Below are 19,581 nucleotides of genomic sequence, written 5' to 3' on the forward strand. Positions count from 1 at the left end.
GGGTGAGAAGATCGGCCAATGGCACGGCAGCCCGTTGATACTGACAAATCAGCAGCCCCCTCTCTAATAACAAAGCTCTGTGCTGTGAGGAGCTTTGTGATTGGATGTCTGTGCTGCCTGTGCCGTTTACAGAGATCAGCGCGCTCATGAATGGCAGTGAAATCATTGTGCGTATTCATACGCATCAGACGTTTTTTAGGGAGTAAAACTGCCTGTACAGGCGTCTATGACGCTTGTACAGGCGTTATTGCGACCTCTGGATAAAGCAAAATCAATAAAATCAAGTTTCATTACTGTACCACACGTGGGAATCCTCTTCTGGCAGTCCCTCGTAAACCAACTCCTGAAATGTATGCCAATGATGCCAAACAGCTATAAAGGTGTGTATGTATGAAGATGTGTGCAAACATTTACTAAGCGTGTCTGCTTATCCTCATAACTAAATATACCTCCCAATGCCTGCTAAGTAAATAAGATGTTACAGGGCATACAGATGAATCATGCCATAGTAAATGGAGATCCGCAGGGCATGTATATGTCTAACAGTCACCAATAGTAATTGGCAGCACTTTAAAATGTTGATATCACGCTGTAATACTTTATTGTATTTGTTGCCATGTAGATGTTTGGGATGCATTAAAGGCTTATTGTCTGCTGCCTCCAGGACTGCTTCACCCAGCCTGCACGCTGGCATGTGTTTGTGGACATGATCTTCAGCAGTTCTGCTAAATGGCATAAGATCTAATCTGATGTTCTGATCTCAGAACCTGCTGATTTTACGGAGATGAGTTGTGCTAGACAAACACTGTTCACCTCTTACAGTACCTGTTGGAAATCATTTTTGAAGGAAATTGTCAACCACTGATTTACTGTCAAGTTGTCCTGCCCAAAACGAAGTTCTATGGCAGCTGTACTGTGTATTAAAAAGTTTTGTTGGTCCATCTACTGCAGTGCAACAGAATATAAACCGTAGATGCTAATAACTGTCCATTTAGAGGGACTACAGCAGACAAGGTATCTATTATAAGCATTAAAGGGAACCTGTCACCGGGATTTTGGGTATAGAGCTGAGGACATGGGTTGTTAGATGGCCGCTAGCACATCCGCAATACCCAGTCCCCTTCTCTGAGACGTCTTATCATTTTCAGTAGATGGTGCATCATTCTATATATAATAATTTATTGACAGTGAATTTGCCACCAGTTTATAAACTAGTGACCGATCCTCTTAGCAAAATGCTGGGTCACTTTCTTTAATTTACCCAGCTGTTTTGCTAAAATCTTGTATCGAACAGCTCCAGAGCATGCTGATGAGCCCTGAATATTCTGAGCGCCTGGCTCTTCCAGTAGGGGGAAAGCTGTCAATCAGCGGCCGAGGGGTGCGGAGAGCCAGGGGCTCATGAATATGAGACCGCATCAGCATGAGATGGAGCTGTTAGAAATAAGGGCAGCGTAACACTGCTGACAGATTCCCTTTCTGGTTCACAATAAAATTTTCACAAATATGATAATGAATATAAGAACGAAAATCCAGCACTGCCGTCTCTGATAAAACCGGATATTTTATTTTGAAGATTACATGCAGGAACAAACTTGACGCGTTTTGCGCTGTACGTGCCCTTTGTCAAAAGGATACATACTAACTGAAGGAATGAACAGTTATGCAATCAATTATGTACCTGGATCCTGATTGGTTCACTATTTTAATTTATGTAGTTTTGACAAAGGGCAGGTAAGGCCGAAACGAGGCAAGTTTGTTCCTGCATGTAACCTAAATAAAATATCCGGTTTTATCAGAGACGGAATTTCTGGATTTTCATTCTGCCTCACTAGGCACTCCAGTCTAGGAGAAGTTAGCTAAGCCCTGCAGAGTGGTAATGGGGTTTACCCATTTGCTTATCATAATGGATAGTTAAAATACCTGGTGCCCGCTCTCTATTTTTTCTGCCACAGTTCCTCTGATTCCCAATCCCCTCTTCATTTCTGTACAATGGCCACCAGCTTCTCAGACTACTCTATGCACATTGTGGTTTGGTAGTACAAGACACAACCCCCCTACCCCCCCCCCCCCCCCCCCTCCACACTTGGATGGACCAGCTAAGGGCAGACTACCACAGATCACTGGGCATAAAGTAGTGGCCATTTTACACAAATGAAGAGGGACTGGGAATCGGGGATCCATACCAGAAAGTTTGAAAAACTAGGGCACCAGGTACTTTAACTATGATTTATTATAATTTTGTATTCTGAACCAAAGGGTTGCGTTAAAGGGTTTTTGTCACTTCAGCAAATAGCATTAAAAATGTAGATAAAGTTAATACAAGGCACTTACTAATATAATGTTATTATCTTATTGCTTCCTTTGCTGGCTGGATTCATTTTTCCATCACATTATAAACTCCCCGTTTCCATGGTTACGACCACCCTGCAATCCAGAAGCAGTGGCCGTGCTTGCATACTATATACTATAAAAAAAAGCTAACTCAAAAATACTCCTCCCTCCCTTGTTTTCCGTTACAGAAAAGTACCAGAGGGTAATAAAAGATACAAATTTACAAAGTGATCTAGGGTGGCTGTTAAATGCCCTAATTAGGGACAACACGCCAAACAGTGAGGTTATAAAATCAGTGCTCTCAGTCTTGATCACCTGACAGCCATCACATCTCCTAATGAATCAAAGGGGAAATGCAAAGAAAAAAAAATAAAAATATATATATAGAGGATATTGCTATAAACACAGTGTGTCGCAGCTGAAAATGGGCATATAAATAAAACTGCAGCCCAAAGAGTAGGATACATATTCCATCAAAGTTAGATATACAGGAATACAAAATATACATTCAAAAATCATCAGGCGCTATACAAATGCACTAAGGGGGGGGGGGGGGGCGATAGATGACTATATACCCTCACCATATCTGATTACAATACTTATATAAAACAGGTGTATGAAATGAACTCATCCAAACCATTTGGTTTGACAGTTTGAAGCCTTAAAGTCCATTCTACCTCTTTCCGCAGTAAAAGGTTATTCGTGTCCCGTCCCGTCCCACCATCCTCTTGGGGACAGCTTCACATGTTCAATCACTGAATGATATTTCACCACGTGTTGTGCTATCGGGGTATCTGAACTCCCTCTTGGTCTTGCCCACGTATTGTTTTAAACAAATACATGTGGCCACATATACCACACCTACAGTTTTGCAATTAATGAATGATCTGATACTGTCCCATCACAGAACTGGCCACTGTACTGCCTTTTTTAATGGTGACACAGTTGCCACATTTAAAGGTGCCAGACAGTCTTTTGGGGAGCCAGTTGTCTTTAACAGAGGTCGCAAATGTACTGTGGACCAACCTATCCCTGAGATTACCACCTCTCCAGTAGGTGATCATAGGATGGTCACCCACCAGGTCACCCACATCAGGGTCCGATTTCAGGATACCCCATGAGTCTTGGAGAATCTCACGTACCTCTTTGTGTGCCAAATCAAATGTCTCAATAATCCTTATTTTGTCACCACCAGTCTCACGTTTCTTCGGATAAAGGAGACTGTCCCTATTACAACTTGCCGCATGCTGATATGGTTTCTTGAAGGAGGACGTAGGATAGCCTCTCTGCATGAAACTCTTTTGGAGGTCATTTGCTGCCATCTTAAAATCCGCCCATTCAGAGCAGTTCTGTCGGGCTATTAGATACTGGCCTGTCACGAGAGGCAGGCGGCGGGCTTCTCGTCCCCTGCTCCGCCGACGGTCCCAGATCTCGCGACAGCCAGGACATTTGCGACGTCCGGCTGTGCTTTCCTGTCTTCTGCGTCCTGGTTTTCATGGCGACGGGGGACGCGGTACATCCGGCCGCACTCCTCTTGCAGGAGCAGCCGGCGTTCCCCGTCACCATAGGGACCAGGTGGTGCTGAGTGCTGAGCACCCCTTCCTGACACCCCTTCTGCCTGCTCCTTTGACCTTGACGCTACCTCCCGGATTTGACCTCGGCTCGCTCTCGGATTTGTCTGTACCTCCTCTCTTGTACTGACATGACCTCCCGGACTGACCTCGGCTAGTTGACCCGCCTTTCCCTTCCCATTTCTGGGTACCTTGTTTGTCTACCTCCCTGTCTGCTCTGTTACTACTTCTCGTTTGGCTGTCCACTTCCCTCGCTGTCTCTATCATCACTGCTTGCACTTACGCAGGCCAGGGACCGTCGCCCAGTTGTGCCCCATCACCTAGGGCGGGTGGTGCAAGTAGGCAGGGACAGGGGTGAGGATGGCAGCTCAGGGGGTGCACTTCCTCTCTATCTTCCTACCCGTGACACTGGCCCTTGGGAATACCACATTTGAGTGGGATCGAATGTCCACTCTCCCACTGTAATAGGGAGTTCGTGGCTGTGGGTATCACTGATCTCATGCGTTAAAAATAATACCCAATTTATTCACATTCAATGAGGATACAAATCCCTCATAATCCCTACCCGTGCCTCTCCAGAGGATAAATATATTGTCAATGAATCTCATCGGTAACAAGATGGATGAGGTCCATCGATCCATCGATTCCCCAAATACAATCTCCTTCTCTCACCAGCCCAGGAAGAGGTTAGCATACGTCGGGGCACATGGACTCCCCATTGCCACCCCCTTGTGCTGGTGGTAGATATCACGATCAAAGGAGAATATTTTGTGTCTCCACAGACTCCTTATGCAGCGAGAGATGTATTAATCTTTCCGTCATGAATGCTGTCACCGCCTCGCATCCTTTTTCATGCGGGATTGAGCTGTAGAGAGCCTCAACATCAAAGCTCACTAATAGTGTGTTTGCATCGCAATGTAGGTCATTGAGGCCCCTTATTAAAAAAAAGCACCAGACTATGTGAGCTTCCGCGGTCCTGGTCACCAGAGAGGCCGGCATTTTTTCCCATAGTGTGCAAGCAGGAGCACCACTGATAGGTTGCAGGGTGGTCGTAAGCATGGAAACAAGCAGTGTATAATGTGATGGAAAAATGAGTCATACAGCAAAGGAGGCAATATGGACAATCACAATACATTAGTAAGTGCCTTGTATTAACTTCCTCTACATGATAAATGCCAGTTGCTGAAGTGAGAGAACCCCTTTAAGCCATAACTAAATATATAGCGGGAGATTTTCAAACTGGTATAAAGGAAAACTGGCTTAGTTGCCTATAGAAACCAATAGATTCCACTTTTCATTTTTCAGAGCTCCTCTGAAAAAAGGTGAAATCCGATTGGGTGATACAGGCAACTAAGCCACTTTTCCTTTATACCCCATAGTCTTGTTTTATAGATACACATATGCATGGAATGAGATTAAAATTACCTCTGCATGCTTCAAGCTGTCCAGTCAAAACTTTTCGAATTTGAGATACCCAAAGATTTTTCAATTCAACAGTTGATGCCTGCAAGATAAAAAGACAGCTTGTAAATGCAGAAAACAAAGGGAGCGTGTTTTGAGCCTTTGAGTTTTCATTTTCCAAAAAGAAATGATTAAGCACTATAAAAAAAGATTTATGTCCTGTATGTAAATATTAGTAGAGTTTCTTGCTAAGGCATATTTAATTCCATCTCAGTAATTATAGGAAATACCTGCAGATTATTTGGTCATTGAGTTGATTTTAGCTCATCTACTTTACTATAGCGCTGTGATCTGTGCCTACAGAGAGTTAAAGGGGTTATGCAGCTCTAGTATATTGATTACCTATTCTCAAGGAGTCGGACCACTGCTGATCAGCTGTGTGAGGAGGCTGCAATGCTTGTGTGACCGCTGCGGCCTCTTCACTGTTTAACTGCATACTGTCTAGATCGAAGCAGCAATGCAGGGTAAATATAAGAGCTCATCCCATTCACTTGAATGGGATGAGCAGTTGTAATTACCGTATTTCTCGTTTTATAAGACACATTATTTCCCCTGAAAAGTGGGAGGAAAATGGCAGTGCGTCTGATAAAGCGAATACCAGTGAGCGCTTCCATTATTCCATTAGTATGCCTTAGGTGCAGGGAGCAGGGAATTAGGCAGCCAGTACTCACTCTCCCTGGCCTTCCTTCCTGGGGCTGCGCTGCACTGTACTGTACTGCCCAGAGAAGATCAGCATACCCCTGCCAACTTTTGAAAATCACAAAGAGGGACAATATGTGTGGCGCCCATAACGGCAATGATTTTCATACTAGCCCACGCCTCTAACTCCCCCGAAAACATAATTACTGACTCCATCACAACTGGAGCAGCTGTGGATCGGTTTGGTGAGTGTAATTTCCTTTATTTTTTATACAGCATGTGGAGCCCCTCGGACTATTAGTATTATTTTTTTTGCACTTCAATATCCATTTAAATATTAGCACATAAATCATCTACTTATAGATATGTTAAGGTGCAAATTGCACCAAATAATGAAGTTCTGGTCTAATAAACAGGTAGAAACCATACAGATAGTTTAGTAAGGAGCAATTTAGTAAATTTATTAATGCACATTTATGCATTAATTCCCCAGGTCAAAAAGAGGGACATTTAAGGATCAAAGAGGGACAGAGGGACTTGGGTCAAAAAGAGGGACTGTCCCTCCAAATGAGGGACACTTGGGAGGCATGGATCAGGGAATGAAGAATGCCGGGGAGACCACCGGACCTGGAAAGTAGCAGCGGAGCATTAGAGGTAAGTGAATGTATTTATTTTAAGGTCTGAGCTGAGGTCTGTGACGGGAGTTTGGCATGGAGGTCTGATATGGGGGTCTGGTCTGAGGTCTGATATAGGGGTCTGACGTGGGGGTCTAATCTGATGTCCTGACATGGGTGTCTGATGTGAGGTCCTGATATGGGGGATCTGGTCTGAGGTCTAAAATATAGGGGTCTGACATGGGGGTCTGATGTGAGGTCTTGATATGGGGGTCTGATGTGAGGTCTGATATGGGGGGGTGATATGAGGTCTGATATGGGGGGTCTGATCTGAGGATCTGATATGGCAGTCTGATCTGAGGTCTGATATAGGGGTCTGATCTGAGAATCTGATATGTGGTCTGATGAAAAATATTTTTTTCTTATTTTCCTCCTCTAAAACCTGTTTAAGACACACCTGTCTTATCATCAGGTGTGTCTTATGAAGCAAAAAAATACTGTACACTGCACCACTGCTATCATCTAGGTGGAATGTAGTTAAACAGTGAAGGGGCCATAGCGGTCACATGAGCGCTGCAGCCTCCTCAAACAGCTGATCGTCAGGGGTCGAACTCCTGCCTATCTGATATTGATAAGTTACCCTGAGGATATATCATTGTTGTACAACCCCTTTAATCTGGGCATATACATGAGGTAACTGTTGGCAGAACAATCATTTGACCAACAGCTATCTCTCCAGATCCTCCTCTCGACATATGTAGTGACTAGACTGTGGGGCCAGACACTTCTGGTAGTGGCTTATCTCTCAAGAACAAAAGAATCAGGCATTTCAATTCCAGCATGGCAAATTCTTAACTCCGCCAACACCAGCCATCAGGAGTCGGGAAGCCAAATACAGATAGGATGGTTGGTCGAACTCGCCAAAATCAATGGGTTTAGCCAACATACTAAAGATCTAATGTGTATGACCAGCTTTAGTCTGAAACACACCACTTTTTTCATTGGTTAAAGTATAACTGTCTTATATATATATTTTTGGGAGTATTGGATTGTGGTGATTAATATCTCCTTGGTGGCCCTATTTCAACTTTTCACTGTGTATTCAATTACCCCTTAATTCCACATTTTTGTTCCCTGTACTGCCTATTTTTACCTGTGCTTAAAATAAGGTTGCTAGGCATGGTCCGTCTATCTGTTGAAGGACGGAGGACGCAGAAGCACGCAGCCTGCAAGGTCAGATTATTGACAGCCAGGGACTGTGTGTAAATGATTAAAGCCAGGTCCTCCCCAGCAGCTGATAACAGTGCCTGGTCTGTGTGCACTTCTCCCTGTCCCTGCGCTTGGCAGACGCTCCCTCACTCAGCAGAGCTGGAGAATGCAGAGTTGAACCAGCGCAGACCAGGGAAGGGAGATCTGCCACCTGCTCAGTGTATAAATGAAAGCAACATGTGGTAAGAGGACCCCTTTGTGCTGCAGGAGATTAACCCTTTAGGGGGGGAGGGCTCTGGTTACTGACACTTTTGGGGGGCTATTGTTACTGGCTAGTGAGGGCAGGCGGGATTAGCCTCAGGGTGAGGGCAGTGGCGGCCATCTTAACTGAATAGTGAAATTGCAGTTTTATGCAGACTGGTTGCTAAGGGCTGAATCTTATTAAATATGGGGTAAGTCAGTCTAATAGTAACTGATTCTGGAATATCATGTTATTAGTAACTACATATATGAAAATTGAAATTAGGGTCTAAGTGTGACAGTTATCTTTTAAGGCTGCTGCTCTGCCTCCCCAGGAAGTCAGTTCACGGAGAGCAGAGTTCTAATTTAGAAAAGACAGAGGGGGTCATTTTTTAACCTGAAATACGCCTATATTTGGCATATTTCAGGCGCAGATTTTGGTGCACTGCAATCTGCGACTTTTCCCTACTTATGCCAGGTGGGCTGTTTTAGGTGTAGAAAATGGTCTAAATGTAAGCCAGTGCCTCTACAAAACTTTGGAAATCCACCGCCAGAGCAGGGGCTTTTTTCAGACTGGCATCTAAAATGCTGGTCTTAATAAATGACCCCTAGAATGATTACAGCGTACAGACTATTAAACCCTCTGTGATAAAAATAAGCTTATTAGGCAATTGCCCCTAACATAGTAAGGCAAATAAAATAAGCCTTAGTAAGGCGAGCTATGGAGAGTCACTTTAAATTATTACAATGTAGCTCATTGTGCGTGGTTTACTATATCGTTTATTTGCTAAAATACAATTATGTGCACAGCTTTTCATAAAAGAACAAGGTAAGAAATAACTGGAAAGGTACTGTATACAAAAAAGTTTTAAGAAGACAAAGTTAGGTCGGAACTAACTCTCTTTAGGGAGAGAGCACCTTAATCAGTGTGAGGAGGCTTATAGGCGATACATGCTCCTCTGGAGTTCTGGGAGGGAATTAACAAGCTTTGCCTCTAATGCCACCAGATGTAAGGCAGCTAGCCTATAAGTCAATGTTCAGATCTTAAAATAAGCCTTGAGACGTGACTTGGATATTAAATAAGCCAGCACCTCATCTGCAGACAGCTGTTTCGGGGTGATTGCCCCTCATCAGGGCAGAGCAGAGAGTACTGGCTTAACTGGGGGAGAGGCCTGTGTCCAGGTCAGGGGGGAACTAACTCCTTAGGGAGAGAGCACCTTAATCAGTGTGAGGAGACTATCCTTTAAGTCAATGTTCAGCTCTCTGCTCTTCCCCGATGAGGGGCAATCACCCCGAAACAGCTGTCTGCAGATGAGGTGCTGGCTTATTTAATATCCAAGTCATGTCTCAAGGCTGAGGTGAACATTAACTAATAGGATAGTTGCCTTACATCTGGTGGCATTAGAGGCAGAGTTTGTTAAGAGCTCATTTGCATCCCTTCCCTTCAAGAAGATGAAGGAAACACTAAATGATGTGTACTAAATAATATAAGTCATGCAAAGATGTGGTTTTAGTAAACTGATTGTAATGCTCATGTAGCTACTGCTAGAGGCACAGTTCATTACCTGTATAATGTACACTTCTTCTCTGCCATTAAACCAAACTTCAAACTTCTTGTTATCTCCTTTTACATTTTCAGTGATACCAACAGAACTCATCTGATGAATCATCATCATAAGAAGAAAAAGAAACGACATAAATAGAAGTACAAGACACATTTGTCAGCATATAAAACTCAGTGAAGTTAGACTATTTTCCAGTAATCATCTATAATCCCTAACATACCGTTCCACCATAAAAACCTGACCTCAAAAGTCAACTATATGACATGTACAAGAAATCAACTGGGGACATTACCTTTAATGCATGCTTGAAGCTGTAGGAAGGAGATTTCTCATGTCCCTCTGTGCTCTCCTCCCTTTTCTTGCAGAAGAGAAGAGTTTTAGCATACAGAAAGAGATGCCTTTGCATGGGCTTGAATCTGGCTAGATCTTTTACTTTATTATGGCCTTTCTTGTGATCAGTCCACACATTAAACGAGCCCTGCATGAGCAGCTTCCCAAGCTCTCTTAGATCCCCCTGCAAGCAAAAGACTCAAATGAAGTAACACCTACAGTAGGATGAGATCAAATAAGGCGGATTTGCAATGCACATGTAGCAGAAAAATTCTGTGTGGAGTATCAAGCATGTTGCACGCATTTCGCATCTGCAGTCTGACAATTCTGCTGATGATTTTTTTTGTGAATATGTTCAGAAAACTAGTATTTACAATAAACCTGCATCTGTGTGACAACTGAGAATTTTCTGCGTGCCCTCAGAAACTTGGCACATACATTAAAACCTGTTAAGTTCTGTGAGTTGCTTACTATAAACCTTTTTTTCCACTATTAAACTATTTCCTTGTATGTGTAAATATGAAACAAAGGACAGTGAAATGTTTACGAGGTACATTTATCACGGTGTCAGTTCTTGCTTTATGTATTCCTTGGCTGAACTGCAGAATTTCTTCAAATACTGCCAGAACATTTAAAGGGATCCTGTCACCATGGAAGTGCAATGTACCATAATCTGACAGCAGTATATTATAGAGCAGGCGGTCCTATCAGTGATTGACAGCCTTCCCTCTATGACTGTGTATACAGAGACAGCTGTCAATCACTGATAGAACCGCCTCCTGGACTTCAAAGTTTAGAGTCAGTAGGAATTAAATGTATAAATTATAATTTTTTCGCCACTTTTCCCACAAAACTATATATCAATCTTCTCGGCTACTCCGACTCTATAACATACTGCCTGCAGATTACATTGCATTTCACTGTGATAGGTTCCCTTTAAAATAATGTGATGCGCCTGGCGGAGCTTGCCTGAAGCTTGGATGTTGCAGAAACTGCCTGCCAGATCTGGCAAACCGTATGCAAACTGATATCCATTTTTTCTGAATCCGTTAGACGGATCCGGTGGAATACCAGATCCGTCTCATCCGGAATAACGGATCCAGTATTTACATTTTTTCAAAGATCAAAAGCAAAACCAGCTCCTCCTATACCCCGGCGCATGCACACACCGGAAAACAGGATCCAGTGACACGGCAATTTCCGGAACATTTGGTACCGGATCCGGCATTAATACATCTCTATGGAAATTAATGCCGGCAAGTGCGGTATTGTTTCGGGATTTTGGTCGGAAGAAATACCACAGTACAAGGGACGGAACGGAAGACATCCTGATGCATACTGAACAGATTTCTTTATTATTCAGAATGCATTAGGACAAAACTGAGGCGTTTTTTTCCGGTATTGAGATCCTTTACCGGATTTTAATACCGGAGAAGAATAATGCTAGTGTGAAAGTACCCTTAACCAGGTTTCCATGATTCATTTTCTAAATGTTGCTATGTAAATGGAGTTCTCCTACCTTCATGTTTAATGTATTTGTAGCTACATAGTAAAACCTGTGGTTAGATTGCATAACTGCTTGAATACCTCCAGGACATTTAAAACAATGTGATGCACTTGGCTGAACTGGTCTGATGTCTGGATATGACCATTCAAAAGTTTGTCTGTTTAGAGGGGTTGTCTGGTTTCCCAGTTTACATATAAGGCTGAAAAAAGACATCTGTCCATCCAGTTTGGCCTGTTATCCTGCAAGTTGATTGAGAGGAAGGGAAAAAAAACTGTGAGGTAGAAACCAATTTTCCCCACTTAAGGGAAAATTTGTTCCCGACTCCAATCAGGCAATCAGAATAACTCCCTGGCTAAACGACCCCTCTCTAGTAGCTATAGCCTGTAATATTATTACACTCCAGAAATACATCCAGGCCCCTCTTGAATTCTTTTATTGTACTCACCATCACCACTTCCTCAGGCAGAGAGTTCCATAGTCTCACTGCTCTTACCGTAAAGAATCCTCTTCTATGTTTGTGTACAAACCTTCTTTCCTCCAGATGCAGAGGATGTCCCCTCATCACAGTCACAGTCCTGGGGATAAATAGATGATGGGATAGATCTCTCTACTGACCCCTGATATATTTATACATAGTAATTAGATCTCCCCTCAGTCGTCTTTTTTCTAAAGTGAATAACCCTAATTTTAATAATCTTTCAGGGTGCTGTAGTTGCCCCATTCCAGTTATTACTTTAGTTGCCCTCCTCTGGACCCTCTCCACCTCTGCTATGTCTGCCATGTGGTCTGACTAGTGATTTGTAAAGTGGTAGGACTATGTTCTCATCACAGGCATCTATGCCCCTTTTGATGCAACCCATTATCTTGTTGGCCTTGGCAGCAGCTGCCTGACACTGGTTTCTACAGCTTAGTTTGCTGTTTATTAAAATTCCTAGGTCCTTTTCCATGTCAGTGTTACCCAGTGTTTTACCATTTAGTATGTACGGGTGACTTGCATTATTCCTTCCCATGTGCATAACTTTACATTTGTCAGTGTTAAACCTCATCTGCCACTTCTCTGCCCAAGCCTCCAATCTACCCAGATCGCTCTGTATCAGTATACTGTCCTCTTCCCTGTTAATTACTTTACACAGTGTTTTCTGCAAAAATTGATACTTTACTGTGCAAGCCTTCTACAAGATCATTAATAAATATATTGAAGAAAATAGGGCCCAATACTGACCCCTGAGGTACCCCACTAGTGACAGTGACCCAATCTGAGTGTGTACCATTAATAACCACCCTCTGTTTTCTATCATTGAGCCAGTTACTTACCCACATGCAGACGTTTTCTCCCAATCCGAGCATTCTCATTTTATATACTAACCTTTTATGCGGTACAGTGTCAAATGCTTTGGAGAAGTCCAGATATACTACATCCATTGATTCGCCGCTGTCAAGTCTAGAACTTACCTCCTCATAGAAACTGATGAAATTAGTTTGACATGACCGATCCCTCATGAAGCCATGCTGATATGGCGTTATTTGCTTATTTCCATTGAGATGCTCTAAGATAGCATCTCTCAGAAAACCTTCAAACAGTTTACCCACAACAGATGTTAAACTTACCGGCCTATAGTTTCCAGGCTCTGTTTTTGGACCCTTTTTGAATATTGGCACCACATTTGCTATGCACCAATCCTGTGGAACACTCCCTGTCAGTATAGAGTGCTTAAATATCAGAAATAAGCGTCTGGCTATGACATTACTTAATTCTCTTAGGATACGGGGGTGTATGCCACCTGGCTCTTCTGGCCCTAGCGATTTGTCTATTTTTATCTTTTTAAGATGCTGCTGTACTTCTTCCTGGGTCAGACAGGACACTTTTAATGGGGAATTTACTTTTACATTCTGCATGTCATCTGACATGTCATGTTTATTTTCCTCAGTGAATACAGTGGAGAAAAAAATATTTAACAGCTTTGCTTTCTCCTCGTCGCTCTCTGCGACTCCTTCCTCATCACTCTGTAAAGGGCCGACACCTGCAGATTTATACTTTTTACCATTTATATAATTGAAGAACATTTTAGGGTTAGTTTTGCTCTTTTTGGCAATTAATCTCTCGGTCTGTAGTTTGGCGGCTTTTATTTGTTTTTTACAAATTCAATTTTTTTCCTTATAGTTTTTCAGTGCTTCCTCACTACCCTCCTGTTTTAGTGATTTAAATGCTTTCTTTTTGTCATTTATTGCCTTCTATACAGTTCTATTTATCCACATTGGTATCTTCTTGTTCCTTAACCTTTTATTCCCATAAGGTTAGGACTTTGTCCCAGTTAGTTAGGCCTATGGCCTCTCTTAGATGGCTAAAGTTTGCATTTTTGAAGTTTGGTATTTTTGTTCCTCCCTGAAGAAACGCTCGCTTGAAGGATAATTGGAAGGTTATTACATTATGGTCACTATTTCCCAGGTGTCCCCCAACCTGCATATCTGTTGTTCTGTCAGATCTATTGGTTATTACTAAGCCCAGTATGGCCGTCCCTCTAGTCGGGTCCTGAACCATTTGGTAAAGGTACGGTAATTGTATTTTGTTATTGCCAAGAACCTGTTTCCTTTATGAGATGTACAGCTTTCAGTTTCCCAGTCTATATCTGGGTAGAGATGTCCCGAACTATTCGCCGGCGAATAGTTCCTGGCGAACATAGCTTGTTCGCGTTCACCGCTGCGGGCGAACATATGCGATGTTCTGTCCGCCTCCTATACATCATCATTGAGCAAACTGTGACCCTGTACCTCACAGTCAGCAGACATATTCTAGCCAATCAGTATACCCTCCCGCCCAGACCCTCCCACCGCCTATCAAAAAGCAAGGACAGCATCCATCTTAGATTCATTCTGAAGCTGCAGCGTCACAAAGTTGTAATCGCAATGCGATTAATACATTTTTGCCTCCATGTACAGTACAGACCAAAAGTTTGGACACACCTTTGTATTCAAAGAGTTTTCTTTATTTTCATGACTATGAAAATTGTAGATTCACACTGAAGGCATCAAAACTATGAATTAACACATGTGGAATTATATACAAAACAAAAAAAAGTGTGAAACAACTGAAAATATGTCATATTCTAGGTTCTTCAAAGTAGCCACCTTTTGCTTTGATTACTGCATTGCACACTCTTGGCATTCAATAGGTAGTCACCTGAAATGGTTTTCACTTCACAGGTATGCCCTGTCAGGTTTATTAAGTGTGATTTCTTGCCTTATAAATGGGGTTGGGACCATCAGTTGCATTGTGGAGAAGTCAGGTGGATACACAGCTGATAGTCCTACTGAATAGACTGTTAGAATTTGTATTATGGCAAGAAAAAAGCAGCTAAGTAAAGAAAAACGAGTGGCCATCATTACTTTAAGAAATGAAGGTCAGTCAGTCCGAAAAAGTGGGAAAACTTTAAAAATGTCCCCAAGTGCATGTCCCCAAGTGCAGTTCATCCGAGTCACCAGCCTCAGAAATCGCAGGTTAACAGCAGCTCAGATTAGAGACCAGGTCAATGCCACACAGAGTTCTAGCAGCAGACACATCTCTAGAACAACTGTTAATAAGAGACTGTGTGAATCAGGCCTTCATGGTAGAAAATCTGCTAGGAAACCACTTCTAAGGACAGGCAACAAGCAGAAGAGACTTGTTTGGGCTGAAGAACACAAGGAATGGACATTAGACCAGTGGAAATCTGTGCTTTGGTCTGATGAGTCCAAATTTGAGATCTTTGGTTCCAACCACCGTGTCTTTGTGCGACGCAGAAAAGGTGAACGGATGGACTCTACATGCCTGGTTCCCTCCGTGAAGCATGGAGGAGGAGGTGTGATGGTGTGGGGGTGCTTTGCTAGTGACACTGTTGGGGATTTATTCAAAATTGAAGGCATACTGAACCAGCATGGCTACCACAGCATCTTGCAGCGGCATGCTATTCCATCCGGTTTGCGTTTAGTTGGACCATCATTTATTTTTCAACAGGACAATGACCCCAAACACACCTCCAGGCTGTGTAAGGGCTATTTGACCATGAAGGAGAGCGATGGGGTGCTGCGCCAGATGACCTGGCCTCCACAGTCACCAGACCTGAACCCAATCGAGATGGTTTGGGGTGAGCTGGACCGCAGAGTGAAGGCAAAAGAGCCAACAAGTGCTAAGCATCTCTGGGAACTCCTTCAAGACTGTTGGAAGACCATTTCAGGTGACTACCTCTTGAAGCTCATCAAAAGAATGCCAAGAGTGTGCAAATCAGTAATCAAAGCAAAAGGTGGCTACTTTGAAGAACCTAGACTATGACATATTTTCAGTTGTTTCACACTTTTTTGTTATAATTCCACATGTGTTAATTCATAGTTTTGATGCCTTCAGTGTGAATCTACAATTTTCATAGTCATGAAAATAAAGAAAACTCTTTGAATGAGACTTTTGGTCTGTACTGTATTTCTACCCACAGTGAATCCACATGTTCATGTCACTCACTTATATCTTCCCGGAGTGTGGGCTTTAGACAGGACTTTACATAAAAGCAGACCCCTCCCCCTCTCCGGTTTTGGCGATCCTTTCTAAACAGACTGTAACCCTGTACTGCCCAGTCATAGCTATCATCCAGCCATGTCTCAGTTATTCCCACTATGTCATAGTCCTCCTCACACATCACTAATTCCAGTTCCCCAGTGTTATTAGTCAGGCTTCTGGCATTAGTATACATACAATTAAGAGGTTTATGTATATTTTTTACCCTACACCTTTCCTTCTGAACTGTTCTAGTCCTTTCTTCCATTCCTCCCCCAGTCCCACTACCTTGCCCCCGGTCTCTATTTGCACTATCTTCCCATCCTATAACGTAATTACCCTCCCTCCCAGTCCCTAGTTTAAACACTCCTCCAACCTTCTAGCCATCTTTCCCCCCAACATAGCCGCCCCTTCCCCATTGAGGTGCAGCCCATCCCTACGATAGAGCCTGTAGCTGACAGAGAAGTCAGCCTAGTTCTCCAGGAACCCAAACGCCTCCTTCCTATACCAGTTCTTGAGCCACTTGTTAACCGCCCTAATCTCCCGCTGCCTTTCTTGTGTGGCTTGTGGTACAGGCAGTATTTCGGAAAACACTACCTTTGAGGTCCTTGCCCTAAGCTGTTGACCTAAATCCCTCAAACAATTTTTAAGGACTCTCCACCTACCTCTAACTTTGTCATTGGTTCCGATATGGACCATGACCGCTGGGTTTTCTCCAGCCCCTCACAGTAATCTGTCAACCCAATCCGCGATGTGTCGAACTCTAGCGCCAGTAAGACAACACACTGTTCGTCGATCACGGTCTTTGTGACAGATCGCCATATCTGTACCCCTAATAAATGAGTCTCCCACTACCAGCACCTGTCTGGCCTGCCCTGCTCTCCTGGTCCCCTTATTACTGGAGCTGACATTCCCCTGACTGGCAGAGGAAGTGTCCGGCTGCAGCATTGCTGTCCCTGAACCGACATCCCTCTCATCTGCCAACCGTGCAAACTTGTTGGGGTGTGACAGATTAGAGCTAGCTTCCCTGGCACTCTACCACACTTTCTAACTGTTACCCAGCTAGCTACCTCACTTTCCTCAGCCTCCTCTCTTTCACCCTCCCCCTCAATTACCTTTCCTCAGAATAGGTCATCAATATCAGATCAGGGTCTAACTCCCAGCACCCCAGCTGATCAGCTGTTTAAAGAGACACAGCACTCATACGAGCACTGCATTCTCTTCACCATTTACCTGCTCATAGCCGACATTGCACCGGTGAGCCATGTAATTACAGCTCCTCTATCCCATTCAAAGAGCAATTTTAGTTACACTTCGTCCTACTGAAGTGAATAGGACGGAGGAGCTGTAATTACACTGCTCGCTGCTGCAACATCAATGGCAAGCAGGCAAACAGTGAAGAGGACATAGTGCTCGTATGAGCACTGCGTCTCTTCAAACAGCTGATCAGTGGTGTGGCGGCAGTCGGGCCCTCACCAATCTGATATTGATGACTAGTGGAGCGCATCAAACTCCATGAAGTCGAATTCGATCCGAATTTCAAGGAAAATTTGATTTGATGCGAAGCAGAATTTCCTTGTGTTTCATGGTAGCGATTTTCCCTGAATGGTGGTAAAAAATAAAAATATATATACTTATGTACCTCATCCATTTGAGCGCGAAGAGCCAGCACTGCCACCTTGATTGGAGATCTCTCACAAAATCCTTGACGTCTCTTCGCGATTAAGTGGATGAGGGTAAATATGATTTTATAAATTTTTTTGCATTTTACACTGCATTATTGCTGTCAGATGCCGAAGTCAGCTATGAACACGGCATCTGAGGGGTACAATTATGGGAAAGGCGCAATCGCCGCTCCCTGTCATTGCACCCACTACTTACAAAGAAATGTACTTCGTGACGAAGTAATTCGTCACTAAGCAAATATTTTTGTAAAAGTCGGCCAAGCAGCCGAATCAAATTTTTGAATACTTTGCTCATCATTCTTGATGACCTATCTTCAGAATAAGTCATCAGTATCGGATACCGGACAAACCCTTTAACCAGATTTGTTTTTCAGCTCTGTGCTCGTGCAGTTTAAAGGGAATCTGTCAGCAGAATTGTTGACAGATACCCATAGCAAAATGCTTTGAGCCAACTGCTTTAGTCTACTCAATACACAGTGCACGCCAGTAAGTCCTTATAGTCAAGAGCTCCTAATACAAAAAATGTCAATCAGTGGCGGGGAAAGCTGGGTGCTCACAAAAAGGAGGACTCTCCAGTGTGTGCCGAACAGCTCTACAGCTTAGCTTGCCCTGGAGCTGTTTAATACAGCTGGGTCAATTGGGTCAATTCAGAAAAGTGACCAAGCATTTTGCTTAGGGTATCTGTCATCAGTTTATGCATAAAACAGGTGACAGATTTCCTTTAATGTACTTGTAGCTACACATAGCGTAAGGTGAGTTAAAAAGTCGAATGCCATATATGGTCCGTTACCTCATATCCAGTAATAGCTATTTGGTGCATAGAGTCATTCACAGATTTTATTATATCCAACACAGTTGCAAGGGCTTCTTCTAACTCAGCTGTCCCTTCAGAATTCTTGCTACACTTCAGCATTTCCTATTAAGAAAAGCACAAAAAAAGAATCTATAATTATATCTTACAATTTGTGTGCATTTCACATATTGTATGATGTTTACAGTTGTAAAAGTAAGCAGATTGAAAGAGATAAGTGACACAGCACTCTAGCAGGGTCATATGTGAAGGTGTTTATTGCTTCTTGACTATACATATTGATCGTTGCCTTGGAGCTACTGACTAAAGAGGACCTGTCACCACTCCTAACGTGCCCGTTTTAATAGCTACATGCATTCCCCGTGTAATAACAATTCTTATGACTATGTGGCTATTCCTTTATTATTTCCAGTAGAAGTTATAAATGAACTGCTAGCAGTCTGCAGTAAAGCCTCATTCACACGTCCTTGTCTGTGCTCAAATCCGTGAGCAGGTGGTCATGATGCATTCGTGAAGCTGTCTGTGAAGGATCCGTATTGGGTCCGTGTCTCCGTTTTTTGCTGTCCGTGTTGCATCCGTGTTTCACTGACACTGAAAAATAAATTTTCAAAGCATCTCTTCCTAATGATCCTTGAAGCACGTATGCAACACGGATGCCATCCGTGGTTTTCATGGACCCATAGACTATAATGGACGTGATGGATCCGAAATAAAGCATGCATCCGTGCTAAAAACACTGTGTGTGACGTGTGAATGAGGCAGAGGGGTGGTAACCAGTTGGGGGGGGGGGGGGTGTACCTGCACAGTGTGAAAATGGCAGCACTGATTGGATAGAGTCAGTCTGTGCAGATACACAACCTTGTCCGTGAAGCTGTCCGTGAAGGATCCGTGTTGGGTCCGTGTGTCTGTTTTTTGCTTTCCGTGTGCCATCCGTGTTTCACTAACACTGAACAGCTGAAAAAAAAAATTCATCAAATATTGCATGCAGCAAACGGCAAAACTGAAAGAAAAAAAAAGTCTAAATGGCCATTTGGTCACTTTACCTCCCACAAAACATTGAAAAAAAAGTGATCAAAAAGTCATACACACCCCAAAG

At 43.2% G+C, this 19,581-nt stretch overlaps 1 protein-coding gene across 1 annotated transcript in view; it reads right to left on the reverse strand.

The window, feature by feature from the left end:
- The window catches only part of MCF2L2 (MCF.2 cell line derived transforming sequence-like 2), a 508,793-nt gene that overhangs the window by 67,567 nt on the left and 421,645 nt on the right, over positions 1–19,581 (reverse strand). Inside the window, exons 21-24 of the mRNA XM_044288562.1 lie at positions 18,465–18,590; positions 9,923–10,144; positions 9,631–9,723; positions 5,328–5,406 (exon numbers count right to left, since the gene is read on the reverse strand). Coding sequence (XP_044144497.1) covers positions 5,328–5,406; positions 9,631–9,723; positions 9,923–10,144; positions 18,465–18,590 — 520 coding nt within the window. The remainder of the gene's footprint in view (positions 1–5,327; positions 5,407–9,630; positions 9,724–9,922; positions 10,145–18,464; positions 18,591–19,581) is intronic.

The sequence above is a fragment of the Bufo gargarizans genome, chromosome 4, assembly GCF_014858855.1.
Source record: "Bufo gargarizans isolate SCDJY-AF-19 chromosome 4, ASM1485885v1, whole genome shotgun sequence".
NCBI lineage: Eukaryota > Metazoa > Chordata > Amphibia > Anura > Bufonidae > Bufo > Bufo gargarizans.